Source organism: Merops nubicus, unplaced genomic scaffold (assembly GCF_000691845.1).
Source record: "Merops nubicus isolate BGI_N331 unplaced genomic scaffold, ASM69184v1 scaffold4469, whole genome shotgun sequence".
In the NCBI taxonomy this organism is placed as follows: domain Eukaryota; kingdom Metazoa; phylum Chordata; class Aves; order Coraciiformes; family Meropidae; genus Merops; species Merops nubicus.
In genome coordinates, this window is record NW_008632896.1 from 50702 (window position 1) to 77317 (window position 26616).

Consider the following 26616-nt stretch of genomic DNA (forward strand, 5'->3'; position numbering starts at 1 on the left):
AACACCACCTCAATGTCCTGGATATTCACACATGCTCAGTGTTACCTACATGAAGCCAGTTTGTAGGTATGATCGATTCTTCTGGAGAAATGTTCCAAGAACATCTTGATAAATACAGACAAATCTGTATATAGTGAAGACTTCCAAAAAAAGTATCACCTCAAGTCAATGGAACAGAAACTGGACCAGAGAGGAGCATGGTAGATATTATGCCATGACTTGATGTCCGTACTTGAGTTAGCCTTGTCCAAAGCAAGAATAATTCACACAGTAGTGTGACCATGTAGCACTGCTAGCAGATGCAGATGTAGTTCAGTACTTTCCCAGGAAGAGGTCCTTACAGGGCTCTGCATGCCAAAACTCTCGAGTGTGAAAATGAGGAATATCAGTATAGAACTGACCAGTACTGACAGGAAATCAGGGTGTGACAGCATGCCATAAACCTTGTCTTCAAAGGTACTAGATCAGCACCAGCTGGGCACACATACCCAAGCTCTTCCAGCAGCAAAAGGGATACCAAAATCTGTCAAATCTGCCATCAGAAAGCCAAGCATAAAAGGCAGCTCTACACCATCAACTCTTTTGTCTAAACCCTCATGAAGGGGAACTATTTTGTTGGATATTACACTCAGACACGATACAAGAGTAAAAGTGAAACTCCCTCAAAAATGAAAGAGAAGCATGAAACACACTCAGTGGTAAAACACTCAAAACCTTTCTCCCAACAAGGATACTAAGGAAGGTGTTGAAGCTAGAAAGTTTCCAGGCCAGAATGGCAGCCCAGCTTTTGAAAGGTGAGGATACAAGGTCTGAACTGCGACACAGACCTTGTGAGAGTCCACTGCAACTGCAAACCTCCTTAGCCTCTGCAGAGTACCCCAGATCCACTGCCAGCTGAGAGAAATCAAGACCAAGAGCCAGGGCTCAGAAAATGCCCTTTCCTCCAAGCTCCTAGCATAGCTCAAGAAATGCAGTGTTGTGACTAATTTGATTCATGAGAACATGCTAAAATGCAAGCTGTTATAAGGGAATGTGAGATTGCTCTTTGCAATCTAAACCCAGGAATATACCTCTGGAATTCATTAAAAATCAAATCATATGTAATTCCAGTACATAATACTTTAAAGAGAGTCACATATGACTAAAATGGTTAATAATTATATAAACAGTGGAGAAAATCTTCTAATTCAAGCTCAGCTCTTCGCACAGTACTGCATATTATCAGCTTGCCTCTGACTTTAATTTTAATGGATTCCAAAACAAATACACACAAGATCAAGTTAATATGAAGAACCCACTGCTTTTAAATAGAGTAGGAGACTGACTGAAAAACTATCCTGCACGTTTTCATTCAGTGAAGACTGCTTAGTAATAGAAAAAAAAAAGCAATAGCTAGGGAAGACCCCATTGTGACATATGTACAGTATATATATTTTTATATAATATAAGCATTTGCTGAGAGCATGATGAAGGTTCATCTTCTGTTACTTCAGCATGGAACCAGTATGTTAGTGTCAGCTGGAGGAACATTGCACATAAAGGCCTAAAGTTTCTTGTGTATTCAAAGGTACTACAGACTCTTCTTTGTACAAATTTTAGGTATTAAGTATCCGTAAAAGCAATAGAAAGTGGAAGAATACATTTTCAAGAGCAATTTTAGAAATAAAATCACTGTTAAAGTTTATTCGCCTCGGCTACAATTTCAAATGAACTCAGATCTGCAGTGTGGTTATGGCAGCAGCCAACACCTCAAACTTTAGAGAAAAGAAAGCAAAAATCCTCTACTGTTCCACAACACAATTATCCACTTATATTGTACGTAGAGAAAATATTTAACTGATAACTGTAATAATACTCTCATATCTAATCACCATCAACTTAATTAAAATCAACTTCTTTTTATTGATTACTTTCTGACGTTGCTCTAACCCTACTGCCTTAAGCAATGTTTTCAAAGATTGCCAAGAGCGTTATGCCTTTTTAGATTAATGAAGCTATTTTTATTAGTTTGCCCTTTTAAAAATTATTCCCAGTGCCATACATCTGCTAAGTGACAAATGGTAGAATTTCAACAGTTATACAAGTGAAAACATTTGTGACTTTGCTGTTTTTCCCCTTCCTTTGCCTTTGCCCATTCCCTCCACCCCAAGAAAGTTCAAGTATCACAAAAGATCTGTACAGAAGTGTTTCCAAAGTGTCCTTTTCACAACTATCCACACAGTGAGCTGCTTGCCACTCAGTTTTCCTGAGCAAATAGCAAGACCCCAATCTAAGAATCATTTTTAGTCCTCAAAGCTTCTAAGTACAAGACTACCTCATGTGAATTATAAAGGTCTATTAATTTTAGTGGATTTAAACTCAAACCACATGAAAACTAGGCACAAATACTGAACTGGCCCAAGGAGATGTGGACAAGCTTTGCTTAGCTTAAGCCTACATCAACAACTTAGCAATAAACTACCCCATGAAACACTAGACCTCTGTTAACCATAACTAAGGAAGCAGTTACGAGAAAAATTAAAACATTAAAAACTCATTATGCTGGCAATTTAGAAAAGTTGTGTTTCATTTTTTTATAGTCCTTACAAGGATAAAACAATTCCTACATACTCAAAATTGAAAGAAGATAATGTTTTTGGGTTTGGTTTTTTTTTTTTAATTATAATCTTTGTTTTTCTTTTTCATTTGCCTGGTGGTAAACTGACCTAATGCAGCACTGTTGGAAAATAACTTTCAGATTGTTATGCTTTCAGTTAATATCTGACTTTCAATAATCATCTACTTCTGCCAAGCTTTAGTCCTTATTATGCAACCTAAATCATCCAAATCATAAGTTATTAAAAAACCCAGAAACTACCTCATTTTTATACACTTTAGTGTGAAATAAAGTATGAAAGAAAAATTACTTTACAGACCATAAATAAAAACTGAACAGTAAGGATACCCAGATTCTTACCTAGCTGTAGAACTTTTTTCAAATTTATTTTTTTTTCCTGTTAAGCCTTACATACAATTTCCAACACAAGTGTTTACATAGGACAAGCAGGGATGTGACAATATAAACAATTCTGTTTATCTGAAAAGCACTCAAAACCCCATCCAGCTCACAATCAATAGCAGGACTGCACCATCGGTTAAAAAAAGATGACAAAAACCTCAGCAACACACCACTAAAGAAACCACTAAAAATCCTCAGAAACACCTTGAAATTCTGCTCAGATCTTATTCATTTAAGAGTGACACACATGCTAAAGGGAAGCCAATTGATTATCAGTCCATACAAGCTTACCTGCTTAAGTGCTTTCTTGGTGTGCTGCTGGAAGGAAGAGACTAGCTTGCTTTGCACCGGTGCATTAGTAAGGCTTGAATCACGATTGGAAGACATTTCTTCAGATGTCTGCTTTGGGCAAACTTTGTAAAAAGAAAAAGAAAATGAGAACACTGTTACGGGGGTTATCTTCCCTGTATCTTGGAAAGTCCTGAGGACAGTTAAAAAAAAATAGGCAAGTGGCTGGAAAATGAAAGGCTCACTCTAAGAAATTCACCTGTTCGTTAGGTCCAGATGAGCTGAAAATCTGGCCATATTAAAAAAGAAAAAAAGCACTGCTTTGCAAATATTTGTGCCTCATCACACCCTTCCTAGGGAGTTCTGGTGGCCTTGCATATATTGCCTTTCATGTCCTGAAAGGTAACTGAAATAGTTTAACTTTGGTTTTCACACTGAAGCTAGACAAAAATTACCTTCCTCACCAAGATGTCTGTCATAGATTATTGTGTGTATAAATGTGCATTTACACAAGAGACACTGTGTTCTAGAAATATTTACCAATATGTAACTTTGTGCCAGATTGTAATGGCTTTTTAGGCACCAGACTCATCTATTTCCTATGTACTTCTTGGTAAAGCAAAGAACACCCTCTTTCATGTCTAATGTGTGATCTGGAATCTCCTGCAAAGAGGAACAGGGGTCTCAGACAAAACACACTGCTACTGGTCAGCCTTCTAAACAATACATGTCTTAATGAACAAATACTACGGAACTTGCATTAAACAGCCTCTTGAATACATGTGAGTAAGATACAGAAAAAAATATCCTGAATAATAATGAACTACAACTAATTGTTTTTAAAAATCAGCTTTATTAAACAGATGTGAGAGCTATGAAAATAGCTGGAGGATCCTGTTAGTAAGCTTAACAAAAAGGTGTAAAAAACCTCTCCATTCTTAATGTCTTGCATTACTCTCACGAGGTCCTAAGACAGCCCAGCTAAAACAGCATTAGCATGGATCCAGAATTTAAGCAGGTTTTTTCCCATTCTCTTCTGCTGACTCAATTCCAATCTGTCTTCCAGCACTGCTCAAAGCTGGTTTGCATATTGACATTCCTTCTTTCAAATGCTCTGCAGCTGTATATGGTGTTCCAAGGGTTGCCAGGCCTCACACACCTACCAGAATAGTTCAGAGACACTCAAAGCAGCTGCACAGACACGTGCCAGAAGTAATTTTAGCCAAATGTTTGAGTTTGCCCATGGTTTTCTCCTCCCACCCTTCAGTGGGATGAACAGACACCTGAAGTAGCATTCCAGCTCCCTTGCCTTTAGTATGTTCCATGTAAGAAATACTGTAATCATTTGTTGTGTTGGTGCAAAAAAAAAGAGAATAGAGACATAGAATAGAGAGAATTTAGTTATCAATAATTAATAGCCACCATAAAATGCATGTGATATTAAGTATTTGTTTTCACACTGAAAGAAAAAAACATTTAATACTTACCTCACAAACAGAACACGCTCTATTTTATGGCACTGGCATTACATCAAAATTATTTTCATATTAGATAAAAAATTTTCATTAGCAGATGAGACAAATCCTATTTTGTTACAAGATTTATAAAACTGACTTTTGTCACTTTTTTCTCTGATACTTGAAGGATTTGTCAAAATGCACAAAACCGCTGCAACACCAAATAGGTTCTGAGATTACAGCATCACCTGGTTTGCATCAATCTTTTCCACATGATGAGCAAAGCTTACTATCAAACAAGACAACTTAAAGGAGCAGCAGTGTCAGTAGAAAACAAACAATAGCTGGTTTCTATAATCTAAATCACTGCAATATCTAAGCTCCTGAGACAAAGAACACCTACACCAAAATAAAACCCTGACATTTCATATTACCCAGCTTTTGTCTTTTCTTTCAAAGGGAATTTTTTTACTGTTTTCTGGGAACGTCTGGGAGTCAAAGAACAGAATAGAAAAACAAATAGCGTGAGCACACAAACCCCAGAGTTTAGGAGAGGAGAACAGAACAAATTTTAAAAAGCTTAAAGAATTGAAATTGGTTTATTCTTATCTGTCCCTCCCAAGTGAGGACAGATGACCTGCCATGAAAAACCTATTCCAGTTCTCTGGGGTGACTCCAACTCCTATTCCCTTCTTGTTCTGGTGGGAAATTTTGATTTTCATTACTCTGATCTAGGAGGTTACCAAAGAGTCTCCAGTATTTATGCTGGTGATAAAGTTCATCCTGGAGAGTTTTGGCCACACTAACAGATGATGCTACAAGAGTTAATGTCAAAGTCACAATACAAACCAGGAATAAAAATAAACATAGGTCTATATTAAGTTTGTGCTTGCATTCATTTTTCTATCAATGAGAAACCCTGATATTGTGACAGGGTCTACTAGAGGCCACCCTTTTAATTTCTAGCATTACTTCAGTTTTACATAAAAATATTGCCTGTGTATTAATTTCTTTTGCTTCCTTTTCTCAAAGCTTTGACAACCCAAAGTTAAACCAATGAACAGGGACTGTTCTAAGGGGTGAAGCAGCTGGAAATGAAGCTCACTGACACAATCAGTAGCTTTCCATCGCTGCAATCTCTTCTGCAGGTACAGAAAGAACACCTCATTCAAGGCTGTTCAGCCTAGTGCAACCCAAACTGAGTTCCTTCAGAGTTTTGAAAACCAAACTTCCTCCTGTAGTCTATGAATAAAGACATAGATACTGAAATCCACTGCTTAAAAAATTTAAAATGACATGGTGATTAGAGAAAGCCAACTTCATACATTAACATCAAATGATACTTCTATCTAAATATATTTTTTACTTCATAAATATTTTCCTTCATATATCTAGTAGCTGAGAATAGTGAGAAGCTACTTTAAATATTGTTTTTGATGTTTTAATTAAACTTCAATTTCCATTTAAAAACAGCTTGACACAAGCCATGGCTATAAACCTAGCCATCTAGTAAATAAGAGATGTCATTGCCTATTTTCCAAAAGTAGAAGAGACAAACACTAAAAGTCTAAATACATTATGTTGATTTATATAATTGCTTAATAACTTACACAGTCTATTCATTTTATTAGCAAGAAATAATACTAAAATTTATATCTAGGCTTTATTTAGAGGATAATCAAGATCTTAATTATTTACAAAACAATATTAACTTTTCCATAGGAAGTTAAACAAAAATATGAGACAGTGAATACATTTATTCCTTAAAACATGTTCTGCTACTTAGAGATTTAAATCCACTTGTGCTAAAATCTCACTATACTACAATTCCTGCCACCACAGAAAAATTTATTTATTTATTAGTTCCTTTATATGGATAAGGTCCAACTGCTTTTCTCTGAATAGGTCAGAAGTAAAAAAAAAAAAAAAAGGAAATTATGGAAGAAAAATATGTAAGTGTTTGAAATGAACATTAATGTTCCCAGTGAAAAATCAATGCCTTAAGAACAGAGCAGGCATTTCTGCTGTGGAAGGAAAAGAACACAGTAAAAGAAAACCAAATTCAAGAAGAGACAGTGGTCTTTGTACGTACGTACGAGTTCAGAAAACTGCAACTGCCTTGTCCATAAGCACTGAAGATGCAGGAGGATTATCAGATCCATGCTTGCTTGAAAAATGTTATCAGAAAAGAATGCTAAAAATAAACTGGATGCTAGGGAGGAAAAAAAGAACCCTGAAAGAATGTGACAGATGAAGGACAAATATTTGGGTAGCAAGTAAAGAGGATTCATCATTATAGCTGCAGTAGAAAGGACGAACAAGAGCAGTTTGAAGCCTACAGGAGGCATTTCCATTTAGTGGAGAATAATTAGGCTCCATTCTTTAAATGGGTTTCTTCAAGGGGCAGGACTGAGTGAAGGAATAAAGCAAAAAGCAACTATTAAGCCATAAACTGTTAGGTTATGAGCTGGAAGAGCAGCTGGGTTTCTGAAGATAAGACCTCATAGTGAGTGTTCAGAGAGTGTTAACATGAATGATAGAATGAGAATTACTTAGCAAAACGAGCACGTTAAAAATGTTTTTGACAACCTCCATTTGAAATAACTTCCTCTCTTCCATTTTTCGAAGAGCAGTTTTGGTAATTATTATGAAAGACTATCATTTATAAAAATCAGCAATGCTATCTTTTAATGTCAAATTTTATGGGCTATCTCTGTAATTTTTATTACCTTTTTCCTTCCCTGCCCAAGAAATATGACACCTACATAAAACATATTAGAAGACATGTTTCTTCAAAGAAACAGTTTTCATAGGAATACAACTTAAAATGACTCTGTCTCACTGCCACTGAAAGTTATTAGGTATAATTATAAACAGATTTATGTAACTAGATGGACAGAAAAATTCCTGGAGTGCTTTAAAGGGCTTGTTTTCCCAGAATAAATAGCACAATTAATTCTGATTTCAGACAGACCATACTGATTTAAAATCAAACCAGTAAAATCAACTGCAGTTCATTCCTTCTTTGTTACAGAAACCTCAGCAGATGAGAAGGATTGTTTACTAATGGCCACATTACAAAACACAAATTAATATTGCTACCATATGCTAAAGACTGGAGTCTACCTCAAGCATAAAGTAAACGCACACACTCTGGAGATATGACACCTCACAAAGAACTCCCTCAGGAGAACATACACACAGAATCTCTCTAAAATATCCATTAAATTCAATATTTTCTTCAGGTGACATAGATCTATGCTTGTATTGACATAAATGGTCACACTTTGCCAACACTGATGTATCAAGTAATTCACCTCCATCACTCTTTGATCTCTAGAGCCCAGCTTGCAAAATCTGAATAATTCAGAACTCAACTGTTGCCATCAGCTCTTGAAAATGAAAACCAGTTTGGGAGTTAGTTAATTTTACAAGTTCTCCAAAGCAAGCAAACCCAGATACATATATCAAGGGCACTATTTGTGACTGTAATATTATTTTTGAAAAGCAATACTAATACTGCGAAATAATAATTAATATTGAACAGTATTTTTTGGAAAAAGACATCAAATACCACACCAGCTTGGTAGCTTGCACTGAATCATATTATATTCTTGGCCTGTTTTTGAGGCCAAACATTTCACAAAGCTTTGAAAACTGTGAATCCTTATTCCAAAGGAAGTCAACATTCTCCACTAAAAATATACAGCCTGTCATCACTAAGCCACCAATTTCTTAGGCCTCATTAACTCTACTGTACAGGAAAAAAAGCAGATGAGAAAGATCTCCCCCTCGAGCTCCACAGTATCTTATCTCATTCTTATGACCTCCCTCCAGCAGCAATGAAACAAACAGAAGTTAAACTCGTTCCTGGGTACAGTATTTTTATTTTACAGATACTTAGATGGAAATGAAAATGAAAGAACCACCAAAACAAACAAAAAGGTACAAGCCTGTCTCTTCTGATGCGTCATCCAAAACTCTGCATGTTCAAGCTGCTATTCCACTACTGCCCTTCTGCTTTTAGAGTAGCCTGTCCCACATCCAGATGTTGCCATGTGCAACAGACACATTCAGCAGAATCATCCAATATCACTCCCAAGATACAAGATGCTAAGGATAACAGGCTCCCCTGAACTGCCAGAAATTCCACTCCCAGAAAGAAACTGAACATCTAAATATCGACTCAGGTTTGAAACAACAGTGAATATTCATTCCTCACTACAGGAGTTGCCTTAGTGCCTTCCCAGTCCAAAAAGCACAAGGTGTTGCAGAGCACAGTAGCTACAAAGACAAAATTTCAGGATTCAGTATGAATGTCAGCCTCTATTGTCCATCACCTCATCTACAAACTCTAAGAAAATGGCCTAAGAAATTACTTCTGCTGCTTCATGTTTGCAACCAAAGAACTTACAATTTTAGGAAGTGCTGAAAAGAAGACATGTGTTGCTCATATTTGGGGAAACATCAGAAACTCTGCCTGAGTTGGGCTGGGGAGGGAAGTCACGCTACCGTAGGAACGGCTGCCTCCCCCAGTTACATCATTGTGCATTCCACGGGCTCGCATGAAGACAATTTTTAATCAACTGCACTCCGTGGCTGATGGATTAGCCCTGGCTTCAGAAACCCTAGGGACAAATGCTTTTTGAGAACAGAACATCCTATTGATGGGCAAAAGGATATTATAGTCATCATTTTCCCAGGCAACAGTAATTGGGATTTTAATTCTTTTACCGACTGCATCTTTACCCGCTGCCCCTCTGTCTGGGGGAAATGGATTTGTCCAAAGACACGAGACTGCTAGAGAGCTTCTACAGAAATCCCATTATCATCCCATACCAAATCAGCTCTAGTGCAAAGAGATTCTTTAACATATGCCTTTGGAGAAGGTGGGGAAGGAGAGATCACTCCAGAGGATCTGACAAGTCCTGAGGTGCGAGCATTGCAGTTGGCAGTTTAGCAATACTGATGTGGGGTAACAGCTCTCGCCGAGTCATGTGCTCAGAACTGTGAGGAATTTTTATACTACTATGCAATAAAATTGTTCAGTACCCTGCATTTATACTGGGAGAAATGTGCCTGCTGGGGAATAACGTGGTTCTTCTCTGTTTGAGTGTCAGCTGGTACTTTTTACTCTGAAAGCTGAAGACTATCATCTAAAAGCCCACAAATGGACTGAGGCTGTCGCTTAAGGTTTCATCCCCTGCTTTCAGCTAACTTTAAAGCAGCATTTTTAAAACTCTTGCTTAACTTTTTCTGATCACTCTGTCAGAACTGGGGCTTCTGGACTCTACCACAGTGGAAACAAGCAAATAAAAATGTGATCAATTGGGCAATAAAGAATACAGCATGCAAACACATCCATCCTCATATGTATCACACAAACAAAGGCTGAAGTGAGACATGATATCTATCGACCTTTTCTAAAACACAGGTCAGAGAATTTCATAAAGCTTTTTTTTTTCTGAATGAAATGTTAGTTTTTATGCCACAGAATAGTTTCCTGGAAACAAAAAAATATCCCAGCTTTCATGTGGAAGGTTTAATTGATAGTTGTCTTATTAGATTTGGTCTGCTAGACCAAATGTTTGCCACAGAAATATATTTTCTCAAATACTTATAAGCCCATCAAGTCACCACCTCATTTTTGATAAACTAACTAGACTGCCCCTGTTTAGTTTCCCAGAGCAAAGGAGGTATTTGTTCACTCATGTGTTCTTATATGTCTAAATCCTTTCCTATTTTTCTTCTTTCTTACAGCTGTAATGAATGCAATGCACTAGTAATCACTTAACTAGTCCTACACCCAAAGGAAACACTGTGCCTACATTCTTTAATCAGTGCTACCAGAATTATAGTCCATGAATTGTACTGGACTAATTAGCAAAAGCATCTCATTCATGTTCAATTTATTTTCTATTGTGATTCTAAAATGCTTTTCAGATTAACTGACTCATTGAATGTATGTTTCCACTGCACAAGTGCAAGGTTTTTTCTTCACTTTAAAGTCTAAAAAAAATACAATTATTCAACTGTGATAATTTACAAGGCAATCAAGAGGGATCTCAACATTACTATTTATTACCAATTAATTTAATCAAGAAGGATTTTATACCTTTCAGAAAGTATTGACAAAGACATTGAATGAAGAGTTGTCAAATCATTGCTCAAGAGAACAACAAAAATGCCTACTGTGGATGGCAATTCCCCACATTTGCAGATCTCAAAATTTATAATTTTCAATCCACTTAAAACTGGCTGCATTTCTTGGGAATGTTTCAGTTTTTAAGCCAAACATTCTATACTCTAAATACAATAATTTACAGAATTCTACATATATCAACAAACTTTTAGTCTCAAGAAAAGCTATTATCAAACACATTTGGTAAAACTATGTCCTGTATCAGCTAACTGATACAAGATATACTGTCTTTAATTCCTTATTAATGTCTCCCAGCAGTGGCCTTTCTGTATGCAATACAGACTCACTACTGCCATCCCATTTACTCTTTTTAAATATATCCACTGCATGACATTAAAAAAAAGAGTGTTTTGTTTTAAAAAAAAAAAAATGTTTACAAGATTCATTAAAGATGAAACATGAGGGAAAATTCTTGGCTTTAAAATCAATCTAGGTGTAATTTATTTCTCCACCTCAACTATTACACAATGTTTCATTTTGGCAGCTGCTCTTCTATGTCACCATAAGTGCTAGACTTATTTTTATTACTGTAAACTGTGAAAATACTATGCAGCCTCCTCCTAGTCAAAACCCAGCAATTTTCTACTTCTGGCATTGTTATTTACACCCTACCACTCCTAGATAATTGCCATTGTTTTGCCATGATTTTTATTTCTTTATAAGTAACACCAGCCTTTGCATTCCTAGCTGTAACTGCACTTAGACTGCTACACACCACTGCATTCTTCCTGCAACTTGAGTATCAGACACCAGTTGTTGAAGGACTACAAATATATATGTTCACTTATACATGCCGTGTATACTACATAAGCATAAAACCACTGCACATGCACTTTCTGCTGAATAATAGACATAATATATCAAAGAAAATGAAGAGGCAGAGCTATTTAATTATTCTTGATTTCTGGTTTTCCACTGGGCTTCCAAACTTCACCACTAGATGCACAGCAAGGAGTGTGAGTAGTTCTGTTGCCATCACTGGGCTTTTTGTGATTTTTTTTCAGTGCTGCTGGTGAGCAGTACTGAAATAGCAGCACCAGTCCTGTACAGGTGCCACGGGGGAGCTAAGTGAGTTGCTCAAGATAAACAGTAAGTCTGTAGCAGAGTAACCACCTTAGCTGAGCCTGTCAAGTCCTAGTTGTAAAGAGAACACCCTCTCACCACATCCAGTGTGAGACAAAACTGTAGGCTGCAGTCCAGCAGCAGGACAGGTCGTGTGTGAGCGGGCACCAGAGGAGAACTGGTCAAGGAAATGTTTATTTCAGAGGTCCTGGGAAGCTCGACTTTTTAATAAAGCATTCACTTTATAAGCATTACATGAGTATAATTTTAATAAGAATAATATTCATTTCTATTACTGGCAAGTAATTTTAAGTGATGGAAGAACTGCGTTTTCTTTAGGAGCAAGTATTACCTCTCAAAAAGAAAAAAATATTCCTAAGGTGGCCATTTTCAGGCTCTTGCAATGTATCAGTCTGTCATGATCTCAGGGAAAAGAAACATGCATGATTTGGTACTTCAGCATAGCTTTATGTCAGCATGGCACCCAGGAGAATCTCTCCTTGCACAAAAACCCCCAAACCTTTGTCCCGTGACCAGAGCTCTACTGAGGGACCAACCCCACACGCCCACACTGAAACCAGTGAGTTGTCTACCAAACAACTACAAGTCTGAAGCCCAGGAAGGTGAATTACTCTTTAGCTGTGGGGCCTGGAACAAAAAAATTGTAACCCAAAAGATTACCTACTCGAAACACACCCAACAGCACTAGTTGCCTGTTACAAACCTAAGTCAAATGAAGACATTTGGTGTCCCTGATTTCTTTACGAGGCCAAAAAAGAGAGTCACTTATCAGTTGTTCCACTGAGTACAGAACATTACTTAAACTGCTTAGAAATCACACCATGAATATCTTAAGTAAGCAATACTTTTTCTTTTCCCAAAATATGCCCTCTAAATTGAAATAAAAACACGTACCACCATTTTCTTCTCCATTATTATTGTTTGTCTCAGCCATTTCAGTGCCATCTAACTCAGATTCACATCCTAAATCCAATGTTCCATCAGTAGGGCATGTTGATTCTTCTTTCTACAGTGAAAAAAGAAAAAGAAAACCAAAATTAACAAGAAAAAATCAATCATGATCCTACTGCATCTCCGAAAATAGATTACTGCAGTGTACTCTCATGCTTACATTTCAAAAAACAGAATAAAATAAAATATGCTGGTGAGTTCCTTCACAGAAAGACATCAAAACAGACCTTCATGAAGGAATTTGCAAAGCAAAAGCAAAAAAGTTATATTGTAAAGCCATAATACACTCTTTGTAAAAAAATGTCAAATAAAATGCAAGATCTTCCACTTTTTCCTTTTCTTTCTTTTTTTTTATTTGTAACAGAAACAGACTTGTTTGGCTGTTAAAAAACCTGGTTTCCCAGTCGAGTGTCTGCAATGTTGAATCAAAACACAAATCCTTTAATGTTTCTTTTCTGCCTTTGCCTGTTTCCTGAATTCAAATAGCTGAAGCAACCTGGAGCTCACAAGCATAGGAGTGATTGTGAATACCTGGATTTGTGCCAAGAATATCTCCCGATTTAAAGAAAAACAACAGCATTTGTTTCAGTAAATTAGGAAACAGAGCTTCTGAACGCTATTAATTCAATCTCAGATACAGAATTTTTGGTTATCAGGAGCAGGCAAACCTATGTAGTTTTCTATTTTTTAAAGCCTTACATCAAATAAGTCTGTCACAAATTACAAAAGATCCTTCTCCTCAGTCCAAAATTTTAATTGACTACATTTAGACTGCCAAAAATATATTTTCATTCTCCTGTTTCTCACCTTTGCCTCACATTCCTCCACTCTTATCGTGAACTCCCTCTAAGTTTGATCATGTACAGCAAGAGAAAATTTCCACACACAGAAACCACCATATAGATACTCAAAAGGAAAAATAAAGAGGGAAAAGAATAGAAACAGCATAAAGGCAAAATTCTATCACTATAGTTGTATTTATTCTTAAAAAAAACCAGCAAAACAACAAAAACCAAACCAAGTCGTAAATGAAAAGCTGATTTATATTAGACTTGCAAATAATCTTGCACTATTCAAAAATCAAACAGTAATAAAAATTACTTAATGAGAAAGTCAGTGATCCTCTTGAGCTCACTGCTCATTATACAAAGGCCTTTCTGTGAGCAACTCTGAAAAAGCAGCATTTCAGCTATGCTACGTGGTTTTTATACCATATGCCAAATTCGAGAACATGTATATGCTTTCTAGGATGAAACATTCAATGTTTACTTTCACTATAAATCCTTTTAAAAGACATCTGAAAGCAGTTAGAAAGACTATCAGGTCATTTCCTCTCCAAAGAATCTAATCTGTTTACCTTGATATCTATTGAGACATTCATAAAACGGATTAATAGTGCTATGTACTTTCCATATACAAAATTTAAACTTACTTTGAGAGCGTAGAGTCCCGACTTCCCAGGGATCTTGAAGAATGTTCCATCACCTACACGAGTGTTAGTATGAAGCATTGCATTCAGGCAAGCTAATGGAGAGGTTCCACTGAAAAATAAAATTGTGCAGTCCAAGATTGAGTGCCTCTTGTAAAACTATTCCCTCAGTCTATTTTTTTAAAAACTCATGCTTGCCTGCCTTTTTTTTTTTTCTTTTCCCTTTTTTTTTAATTCTCTCAACCCTGAAAACATCTACATTACAATAACAGGCCAGTTTCAAACTTAATCATATGCATCTGTCCCCTAGGCTCGAGGCAAAAAGTCTGTGAATTATAATTATGCTTTTCTTCATACAGCAAGCAGCTCCACATTCGAAGAGAACCAAAGCCCAAATATTTATGTGAAATTACTTAGTAAATAACACCACGAAGCCTCATTTTTAAAATGTTACAGACAACGTGGCTGCTGCACATGAACGATCAAAACAGCACCAAGTTCAAGGGCAGCTGCATCCCATAGGATGAAAGGCAACAAAAGAATAATAAAAAGCCCAGGAAGAACACATTTAAAATTAAAAGTGATACATAGTTAAGCCTTCTTCTGGCTTAACACGGTCAGCATGCATTACTAGACATAAATACGAGCACATTTGTACCCTATCTTTTCCAATTAGGGTTGTTTTAGAGATTAAGAGATTGACCTACTCCAGGCAGTAATTGTAATACCACTGTGGAACGCATGTTAAGGGACTATTTAAAAAGAAACACAACGCATTAGGAACAAAAAAAAAAAGAGTACTTTTGCACAGATGTCTTTGTAATGTATACACATTCACATCAGAAAAAGCAAACACGTATTTCTACCCTGGCTACACTTGCAGTATTCTGAAAAGTTGATCTCAAACGGTGAGGAAGAAGGTAGCCATGAATTATTTTTATTTCATTTTAATTTAAAAAATGAATGTACAAGATTTACAGCTGTACTATCACATCTTTGTCCCCATTTACTGGCTAATGTACACGGTGTACTCGGGGACTGGATCTGAAACTGTGCTTCTTCCCTGGGGTCCCCAGCCTGCACGCACGCTTATCTTTAGCCACGTAAATATATTCCACTTGGTTAAGTGGAACAATGCCTGTGCATTAAATTAAGTGTGTTGCTAAGTATTTCAGGATTAATTATAGACTCAACTATAAACCAGGAACAGGGCTTTAAAAGTCCATCAGAAACTGCTGTTCTTTATTATGCAAAATCGTAACACAGCATCCAAACTCTGTTGATAATTGCATGACTGATTTTTTTTAATAAATAAATGTGGACTGAAATTGTCATCTCCCATATGTTGATGCTTTCTGCTATTTCCATGGCTCCTTTACAACAAAATTCATCCTTACTGTATATGTATTAATTTAATGGCAAGATGGATAGTGTGGTAATTGCTCTTCCAGTAAAAATTAAACTATAATGTGTCCTCAGGACAGGAAGCCCTGTCCAATATAATTTATTTACTATTAGTCACCTAATGTATCACATTACTCTGTGAAAAATCAAAAATTACAGGTAAAAATGCTGGTTGTGATTAACACACCACATATTTAGCAGATAGCTATTTTATGAGTATTCCAAATACAGTCGACCAATATGAGAATTCTGATGAGCTTTTGTGTTTCTTCTTTTCCCCTGCAAATAACTAATTCCACATCTGGTTTTGATACAATACTGTAACAGAATACAAAACTAAACATGGCAGAAATGTAACGATACTGCTAGCAGTAGCACAGAAAACATTAAGAGATTTCCTTGAGTTTAACAATTACTTAAACCAGTTTTGGAATGAGAAAGATATTTCTCTTTACACATTTTCCTCATTGTATTAATGTTTGACAAGCAAAGACACAAAGCGTTTAATAGAGCAGTTCTAGCTGTGTAATTTCTTCCATATGTTAACATACATAACGTGAAGCAATTTCAACTCTTGCAGTCTTGGATCTTTTTAGTGAAACATTATCACAGATTAAGACATTCTCTGCAAGATAGAAAGAACTTGCTGACTCTGCAATGGGAGACAAACTCAATATATCAACGAGAACCAAGACTCTGTGTGCATGTATTCACAATTTGTATCCTTCTCCTATTCCGACGCAGATATTCTGGACTCTACACTTATTTTTAGATATCATTAACCAATTAAAATGATACAAGATGAATGAACCCAAAATAGAGGATTTGGCAATATCTTCTGACCACTACTGTGCTCACAGCAGATATCTTAATCTTCAAAGTCTAGCCAACTGGCAAATGGACAATAGAAACTACTCACAGACTTACAAAGAAATTCATATCAGCTAGTGAGCCAAGAAGTACTTTAACTACTGTTATGCTTGTTTCGTACAGATATCTGCAATTCCTAAATAATTTGGCACACAACCAAAGAGCCATTTCCACCCTTCCTGAGAATTGGACCTGCGCACGTCTATAACGAGCACAAAACAAACCACATGTACTTAAGCTGCAAATGAAATAATAACCTGGACACTGTGCAGTGGGATTTACTTTGAGCGAGCAGCTCACACTGAAATTCCACGAGGTCCTTTGTCACTGCTGTTTTGACCCATGTTAACCAATGACTTGCTTATTCTTCAGGCAGCACAGGCAGCCTCAAAACACTATTAAAATTCCCAAACGTTCCTCACAAGGGATGCTAGAAACATTTGCAATGCCTGCTATCAACCACACGGGACTGTGGTTAGGAAAGCCAGCAACCAAAGACTCCATGATACACACTGAAGTCTGAATCACAGAGCAGTTTCCGAGGGATCTGTACTACTTATTGCATGCTCTCTAAATTTTCCTACAGCCTGAGGACATATTTGCTCTGCTCAGACCTGCTGGCATGTATTAATACAGCAGCAAAGGACTGCCAAATATAAGGCTGAGTACCTCTGAATGTCAAAAATGGCACAGTTTGACCTAAGTTATTGAAGTGCTCCAAAGCAGTTCAACTTTAATTCAGTTAAATCAAGTTGGATACAATAATATTCCATTTTCTAACTTGGTATTTGTGAATTTTTAGAGGCATAACATTTTAAACCAATACATTGCAAGCTTTGTTGCCATAATCTACATGGGAGGGACACATTTGCCATTTACGGCCTCCAGATGCAGAGCTTCCATACTAATTATCACCTTTCGGGTGAGACTCCTTTAAACCACTGTGGTATTCTGAAAGCCATCCATAGATGGGAGTCACCCTCTATAGCATTAGGTCTTTGAGATTGGTCATTTTCTGCTCTTCTGTTTATTTTATATATGTCTGTATGCACATGCAAGCAGTATGTCCACACCCACACACTTTCAAATAGATTAAAAAAATGAAAAGTTACTTACTTTCTGTAAGGTGATATGAAGTTACAACAACCAGCAGCATAGGAAAGAGAAAAAAAAATACTAATTAGCCTTCCAATATAAAAGTTGTTAATATAATTTAATCATTTAAAAGACAGGACACATTTCAGCGTTTCATAAATGCTCTTTCCCAGAATCACCATAAGTTGATAGCATTCAGCACAGCCTTCCAAATATTACAAAATTCATGTACACTACCAAAGAAAGGTTCTCACCCCAACTTCCCCAGTCAAAAAAATCTCCAGTATTTTGTGATTCTGGGCTCCCTCTACTGGTCATGCAGCCAGTGCTGTCTAAACAGAAAAGCTGGGCTACATGGTCTCTACAAAGCTCTACAAAACACACTGGGAAGTAGAGACTTAGTTACTTTCACTCCTTCCACTCTCCTTCAAACCCTACAAAAATCTGTAAAAACACCAGTCAAAACACTAAGTATTTTTATCCTGTACACTTTTTAAGTGCACAGTTTTGTCAAAAAACCCCTGAAGGCATCCATGGTGGTTACACTTTCCGTTCTGATGGTCTTCGTGTGACTGCTTGCCAAGAGAAAAAAATTATGATCTTGGCAAAAAGTTTTAAATATGGAAAAGAAAATGACTTAAAGCCAACCTGTCCAGACACTCTAGTGTGACAGGCAGTGGAAGTTCCCTGACACTACACAGACAAGGCTCTTGGGCTTCTGCAGCAGTTCGGCCACTTGCCACCCCTGCAAAGGGCACAGCTCCCTCCCAGAGCTTACTGGGAGGTTCCTGATATGCTCCCAAAAGGGTTCCTGGTATGTTCCCAAATCGAACGACGACTGCTGTAAGGGAGCACAGCTACTGTAAATGTGATCTGCATTTATTTGCTTGAAGTCAGCTGCTCACTTCATAGAGATCTGTGAACAGTCACAAGGCAGCAACAATTTCTACTGACTGCTGGAGACAAAGTAAAACTGAAAGATTTCAGACCTAATTTCTAGACCTGACTAGAAGTCACCTGGAATAAGGTATATTTATAACACATTTAAGTTACACTAGTTTCAGAGTATGCAAGAATGCTAACAGACAAAGAAAAGAAACCTCAGGAGGGAAGGCTGTAGAGAACACATTTGTGTGGTGTGGAAAACAAAAAAGTAAGAAGCATAACTGTAATTTTTCAGAAAAAAAGTAAAAGGCTGTTAAAGTCAATAAATTATATTAATTAAAGAGATAAATGTTTTTCATGGCCACTGGAGGAAGAAGAAGTTCACAGGTAGTCTAGAAGTGTGAATGTAGCCATTGAGGTTTTAACCAACACCAGGGCAGAGCACGGGAGTTTGTAAAATGACCTTCATCAGAACGTCAAATACACCCCAGTCCTGGCTGGTACCTGCACTGGAACCTGTTCCAGTATGTGGTATTAGTATTGAATAACCTCTTGAGCCTGCACCCAGCACTGGACCATTTTCCTGCACTCCGACGGGACAGGCCCAGGATCCTTCCCTTGGCACGGCGCGAGCAGCGAGCGCAGTAATGGCTGACGAGTGCGAGACTGGCTGCCAACCACCCACAAACCTTTCCCCAGAAAAACCTTCAAGTTAGGCTAAGCAAATCAAATCACATGATGATGAAGTCTACACTCTCTTCTCTGGTTATTCTGTAGATCCCTACACAGTACGGTGGGTTGACCCTGGCTGGACAAGGGTCAACCAGATAAGGACAGGGAGAGATCACTCACCAACTACTGTCACAGACAAACCAGACTCAACTTGGGGAAATTTATTACAAATCAAATCAGAGTAGGGTATGAGAAATAAAAAGAAATCTTGAAACATCTTCCCTCCACCCCTCCTTTCTTCTCAGGCTCAACTTTACTCCTGAATTCTCTACCTCCCTCCCTACAGCAATGCAAGGGGATGGAGAACAGGGGTTGTGGTCAGTTCATCACATGCTGTCTCTGACACTCCCTTCTCCTCAGGGGGAAGACTCTTCACACTTCCTCTGTTCCAGCGTGGCATCCCTCCCAAAGGAGAGTCCTCCACTGCCTTCTCCAGTGTGAGTCCTTCCCACAGGCTGCAGGGCTTCATCAGCTGCTCCACTGGGGTTCCCCCATGGGGGCCCAAGCCCTGCCAGCAAACCTGCTCCAGGGTGGGCTTCCCATGGGGCCATAGCCTCGTTTGTGTGCGTGCAGCTTCTCCAGCATTGGGTCCTCCATGGGCTACAGGTGGATATCTGCTGTCATGGACCTTCATGGGCTGCAGGAGGACAGCCTGCCTCACCATGGTCTTCACCACAGGCTGCAGGGGAATCTCTGCTCTGGCACCTGCAGCACCTCCTCCTTCTCCTCCTTCACTGCCCTTGGTGTCTGCAGAGCTGTTTCTCTTGCATACTCTCACTCTTTTCTCCAGCTGTAATTGCTTTTGTACAGTAACTTTTCCACCTTCTTAAACACGTTATCACAGAGGTGCTACCACTGTCACTGATGTCTCAGCCTTGGATAGTGGTGGGTCTGTGCTGGCGCTGGCTGGCACGGGCTCTACTGGACACAGCTTCTAGCAGCTTCTCACCCCTTTAGCCCCCTGCCAATACCCAAACCTGGCCACACAAACCAATACACACAGAAAGACACAAGCAGTGTGTTTGCTTTCTTCCCCTATGTTAAATGCACACTATGTCTTCCAGGGAAAACTTCATTCAGAGTCATTTTGCTCTCAACAGACAGCAAACTCATGGACTAAACATGGTAAACCAAACTAATTTAAACTATCAAACTGAAAATTTGATTTGAACAATCAATTTAAATCTTGCTTTTGAAATTTTTCCATTTACTTTCCTATAGCAAAGTTAATTCATTCCTTGCTTGAAAAGATTAAAATACCCCAGTCAACAAATAAATAGAGCTTTAATGCAGCATTACTTTTTGCTAATCGGGAGATTATAAACACATTCAGCAATTATCTAACTTAACTTATAAAGATTAATCTAAGTCACATTTTCTGATGTTAAAATAGCAATGACATCTTATTTACTAAATCATTACAAGTGTACTTATTTCTGTTATTTTTGGAAAGAAATTGGAATTGGATTAAGAGTGACTTTCAAATGCTGAATGAAGATACATTAGATGTGCTGGATAAAAATGGAAAAAAAACCACAACCTTTTCAAAATATTACATATCCAAGATAATTTCTTGAACAATAAAAACATTATCTTTTAGTATGTGTGTAGTAGGTGGCTAGGGAACCATCTGTTACTTTTTACATAAAGACTAGTGAAACTGTAGAGCTGGTAGATCTCAGCCTCTCACACAAAGTTTTTATTCATAAATTGCAAAAGCATTTTACTTCTTCAACTTCCATTTGGCTCCTTAATTTTAAAAGGTGCATTAATGAGAACTGCAGAAAATACTCTTGATACCTTCAGTTGGTGTGACTGTCAAAACTATTTATGTTCTGAAGTCTAAACCACTTAAATAATAAAATCATAACAAATAAAGTCTTAAGGCTTAAACAGCCTAACCTTTTATAGGAACTGAAGTGCAGACAGGTAGAATACTATTTATACAGTTCAAATAAACTATACTTATGATTTACTTCTAATATAAGATCTCCCAACTGGATCTTTTAATGTATTTTAAAGGATTTCAGAAATTCTTAAAATAAGTATATAGTTTTTAAAGTTTATTTTAAATCCATTTTATCCATGTTAGCTAAAATGAACATCAGCATTGCTCTCACTTGGGCAGCACCCTAAAGAAAACGTTTACATCTCTGTTCCTACTTATGGTTCATATGTGCCACCCAATTTCCAGGCTTTGAATATCCCTGAGCAGAGCAAGTGAGCCAGAAAGCTCACAGCCATCGGGCTACAAGCCAGACTAGTACAGCTATCTGATGGGAGTCTCACAGACTGCAAACACATCCCAGAAGATGATAGGGAAAAGACCCATTATATATACTACTGACATCACTTCATACTCAACCCTTATGGAGATTTCTTGTTTTTCTAAACTAGAAGACAAAGGCAAGATTATTAGTAGTATGATGGAAGAACCAAGGACCAGCACAGACATGGTAAAATGTAACACATCTGTCACAGATACCCTGTGTTTGGCTCACAAGCTAACGGAACCTACCTATCAGCTCCCACTGAGGTTAACCAGAGTAGTGAATCCCAGAGATCTAAAGCAGAAGGGTGATGAACTTCAACCTTGCCCTTTGCAGACTGTGAAGGAGTTACAAGCAGCTGGAATATCAGTTGACTAAAGTGTCTGGTACATCACCAAGAAACCAAATCTTTCCATTGTCCTTCGATTGTGAAATGATCCGGAGCAATACCAGAAAGAAATTCAACACAGATTCTACGTTTGAGTCAGCCATCATGAAAGGGAACTTTTTCCATTCCTTGGCAGAAAATCTCATTTACAAACTCACCTAATCTGGTTTTACATTTTGAATTCATCAAACCTGGGATCAGGGAAGGAGCTGGAAGTGAAGCTGCTCTCACAGAACCAGCAGGTGCCCTCTGTCTCTCAGCAGACCCCCTCAGAAGCACTAAATAACACCAGTCTTGCCTTGGAGGGGTTAGCAGCCACCCAGAGACACACACACAGACTATTCAAGCCTTTAGTGAAAGGATATACATAATAAACAAATACTGGAGATTATGCCACTACCCCTCAGACCTATTTCTACCTGAACCAGTCTCCCTCTGGGCCTTTTGTACATCCACATACAGCCATTGTGTGCAGTGATTACATGACATTAGCACACGCAGTAAAGCAGGAAGGTAACAAACCTCCAGCCAACCCTCACCATGTAAAAACCAGGGTGGGCAAGTGAAGGAAGCTGCTGGCTGAGGGTGAACATGACAGAAAGACACGGGGACGCAGGTGAGGAAAGGTTGTTTTGTTTCTCTGAGAGCTTGACAGAGTGGTTACATTCACCCACAAGTCCCAAGTGACTAACCCACCACACAATCAGAGATGACACTTTTGGTTTCTCGGTACAGCAAAGCCCTCATGCATGACGACCCCTAAATTTTTATTCTAATTCCCTCCCAGCAGGTAAGAGTTTGTCTCACTTTTGCAAACAATGGCACAGACTCAGGGATTTTTTCATCTCTTAGCTATGGTACATCTGATCTTTCTTTTTTTTCTTTCCTCAGAGGTAAAGACCACTGACAACTGATCAGACCTGCCTTCTGCTCTGCACAATGGCTTCTGCTAGACAGTTCAATCAAGTTTGGCATTTCCAAGCCTACCTCTAGAGCACTCTGGGTTCTGAGGCCAGGCTGTATGAAGTTCTGGTCCCCTATAACACTGGTAATTAATCCTTTTGCTATCTAGAGCAAAGCGTATTGTATCTCCTGGTGCTGGCAGCTTGGAAAAACTTTTGATGATGTCAAACCTGGTGACAATAGTCATAGTAATGTTCCAGAAAAAAACAAACAAACAAACCAACCAACCCAACCACAAATGGAGTTCATCTGTGTAAAAGCAGAGCTTTATTACGACTCATCTAAAACAATCAAATAAAAAGCCACGGGAACAAAAGTTCATCATAAACCTTGGTATGCCTCAAGCCAGAGAGGCTTCTCCTTTTTTTTCTAAACCATTTTCTCTCACAAGGAAGTCTTTACATACAAAAGCTCCAAAACACATGTAAAATTTAAAAGTGATCCTGAATAGAATTTTAAAGAGTCATTGCCATGGGTTTTCCTCTCAAAATATTTTTTTTCTTTTCAAAGAAAAGTGTTTTGGAAGGAAAAATGTCCTAGGAAGATACAAATTCACTGTAGGTTTATGATGCATTTGTAAACAGAGTGCTAGCATTAGATCAGGTAAATTTGAGAAGAAAAGTAATAAGCACACAAACGTATCATACCAGTGTCACATTACAGACTGCAGAGAGAACACAAACATGCTTTGCTGCAATGTAAATACCCCCACACATTAGTTTGGGGGATTACCTTTGCCCTTTGTCAGCCATGCCTCTGAGGAGGGCTCCCCAAATATCTTCAATGTCTGAAAAGTATGCTTGAAACACCACGACACCTCTTTAAATGACACTCACATATGGCAACAAGCATTCCTCGACCAGAAAGGAAATGAGAATACAAGTTTTATAGGGAATGTTTATACTTTTCTGTGTTCCCTAACACCTGGGGAAAATCCAGCTTTTTCTTCTTTGTGAAGAAAAATCTCCAAGATAGGATATATAGTAAACATATCTCTGTACTTTGAATCTTTACCATTTTGTAAGATGTAGTACAAATAATACCAAAAAAAAAAAAAAAAAAAAAACCCAATGAAACCAAAAAAAAAAAGGCATTTTGATGTGTTTTTGAAAGACATGGGCAAAGATTAAATCATCTCTTTATACTGGTCAGATAATAGTGTTGTCTCTGAAAGTTACTTGCTATTCAAGAATATATATATCTATCTTTTCACTTTTAATAAAATAGTTCCTTTTAAATGTTTGAACTGATTTCATTAAAAAGCATTTTCTACTTTAATACCAATGATCACCATGAAGGACAAAATCATAAAGAAAGGGAAAAAAAAAAAAAAGAATTCCTGCCACATGAAAGGAACTCTGGAGTGGAGGTTAAAAAATTGCTTTCTTAAAGAAACCATGGTTTTGATATATACAATGTCTTATTTTAGTATCAGATTTCACAAGCCCTTGTGGGTTTTAAATACATATGTTTAGAAAAATGAAGTAATGACTGTGCTACAATCAAAAACGCACTAAACCCAAGAAAAACATTGCCACAAAATGTGCAATGTATAAAATGAAAAAAGACATCCCACTCTTCCAAATATTCTTGGCTTTGAGCTGGCTGAAGCTTACTCCTCAAAAAAAAATAATAAGGTGGAAAGTGACTATGCTGAACAAGACACAGTCAGTAATCACCAAATGCCTTTTTGCCTCTAAAATTTAATCATCCTACACAAGGGACCTCTGCAAACGTATCCCAAGTTTTCTTGTTTAATTTGGCTTTTTAATTGGCCAGACTCCACGATTTTCTCTGCAGTGCTTTAAGAATATCTTGTATGTGTTATTGAGATGTAACTGGTTAGTCAAATGCAAAATAAAACACACACACACACACACACACTCACCAGCGTTACAGCTATTTTTGAGAACATTCAGCTCCACCAAGGTTCACACACTCATGTAATCATAGCCTAATTTACACTGGAAGAAACTTCAGAAGTCATCTAGCTCAACCTCCTGCTCAAAGCAGCCACTTGGATCTCGGCCTTGTCCAGTCAAGTTTTGTGCAGTCTCCAAAAGGGAGACTTCACAGCCTCTCTGGACAACCTCTTCCCGCGCTCAGCTGCTCTCACTGGGAAAATATTTTTCTTAGTACCAAATCAGAATTTTCCACGTTCCAGTTTGTGTCTGTTGCCTCTCGTTCTTTACTTCACGTGCTGTGCAACCTCCAAGAAAAGCCTAGCTCTGTTTTCTCTACACCCTCCCATTCCTGAGCTGTGGATTGCCATGGGATCCCCTTGAGCCTTCTCTTCTCCTGTGTGAACAAACCCAGCTCCCTCAGGCTTTCCTCATGCATCATATGCTCTAGCCTCCAGCCATCCTGGTGAACCTCCACTGAACCCACTCTGGTACAGTAATATCTTTCATGTAGTCAGGGGCCCAAAACTGGTCATGGTATTCCAGATGTGGCCTCAAGTGCTGAACAGAGGGGAAGGACCAGTTGACTTGATCTGCTAGCCACAGTCCTGGTAACAGAGCTCAGTATGGGCTTGGCTGCCTTTGCTGTAGGGGCACATTACTGGACTAACATCTGGCCTGTCAACCACCAGGACTCAGAGGTAACTTTCTGCAAAGCTGAATTTTAGCCTGTTAGCCCCCAGCCTGTATTGCTGCACGGGCTACTGTGTCCCAGATTAGGGAGCTTGCTCTTGCCTTTGTGGAACTCCATGAGGTTCCCATAGCACAATTCTCTGCTGTCTCAATCCCTCTGAGCACCAGTCCAGTCTTCCAGTGCACCAGCTGCAACCTCCAGTTGAGGATCATCTCCAAAGCTGCTGAATGTGCACTCTGTCCCATCATCCAGGTGCTTAACAGCAACACTCAGCAGTAACAGCCTCAGTAACAATGCCTGAGCAACACCATTTAGTAGCTGGTCTCCAACTGGAGTTAACACCTTTCCTCAGAATACTCTGGGCCATGCAGTCCAGGCAAATTTCCGTCCACCTAATCATCCATGATTGAGCTTCTATCTCACCAATCTGACTGTGAAGAATATGGGAAGTGATGCTACAGGTCTTGCTAAAATCTATTGAAACAATACCACCTGCTCTCCTCACATGCACTGAACCTCCCATCTGATCATAGATGGTGAAGAGGCTGGTCAGGCATAATTTGCCCTTGCTCATTCACACTGGCTTTCTGCCACACATGCATGACTGTCTGTGCATTGGAACAGGCCATTCTCATTTGCCAAGGAAGATAAAACAGCTTTCCTGGGCCCTTTCCTTTGTCCATGATCTGATAATCAACCACGGCACTCATCAGCCTTCACACCTTCAACGCGTTCTTCCTTGTTCATGCGCAACAAGTCCAGGACAGCACATCCCCTTCTTTGTCCATAATCTGATCATCAACTAAGGCACTCATCAACCTTCACACCTTCAATGCATTCCTCCTTGTTCATGTGCAACAAGTCCAGGACAGCACATCCCCTAGTTGGTTCATCAATCCCCTGCATCAAGAAATTGACTCCCAGGAACATTCTGGCTTGTTTACATCTACCACAACTCTTATGGCTTGCAGCAAACTTCCTATTAAGTAGCTACTTCAAAACTCTC

General features: G+C 38.3%; 1 protein-coding gene across 1 annotated transcript in view; it reads right to left on the reverse strand.

Moving 5' to 3' along the window:
* Positions 1-26616, reverse strand: part of ASXL3 (additional sex combs like transcriptional regulator 3) — a gene marked incomplete at its 3' end in the record, with an annotated part of 96081 nt that overhangs the window by 50698 nt on the left and 18767 nt on the right. The window contains exons 3-5 of the mRNA XM_008948032.1: positions 14412-14520; positions 12923-13034; positions 3290-3411 (exon numbers count right to left, since the gene is read on the reverse strand). Of these exons, the coding sequence (XP_008946280.1) occupies positions 3290-3411; positions 12923-13034; positions 14412-14520 (343 nt within the window). The remainder of the gene's footprint in view (positions 1-3289; positions 3412-12922; positions 13035-14411; positions 14521-26616) is intronic.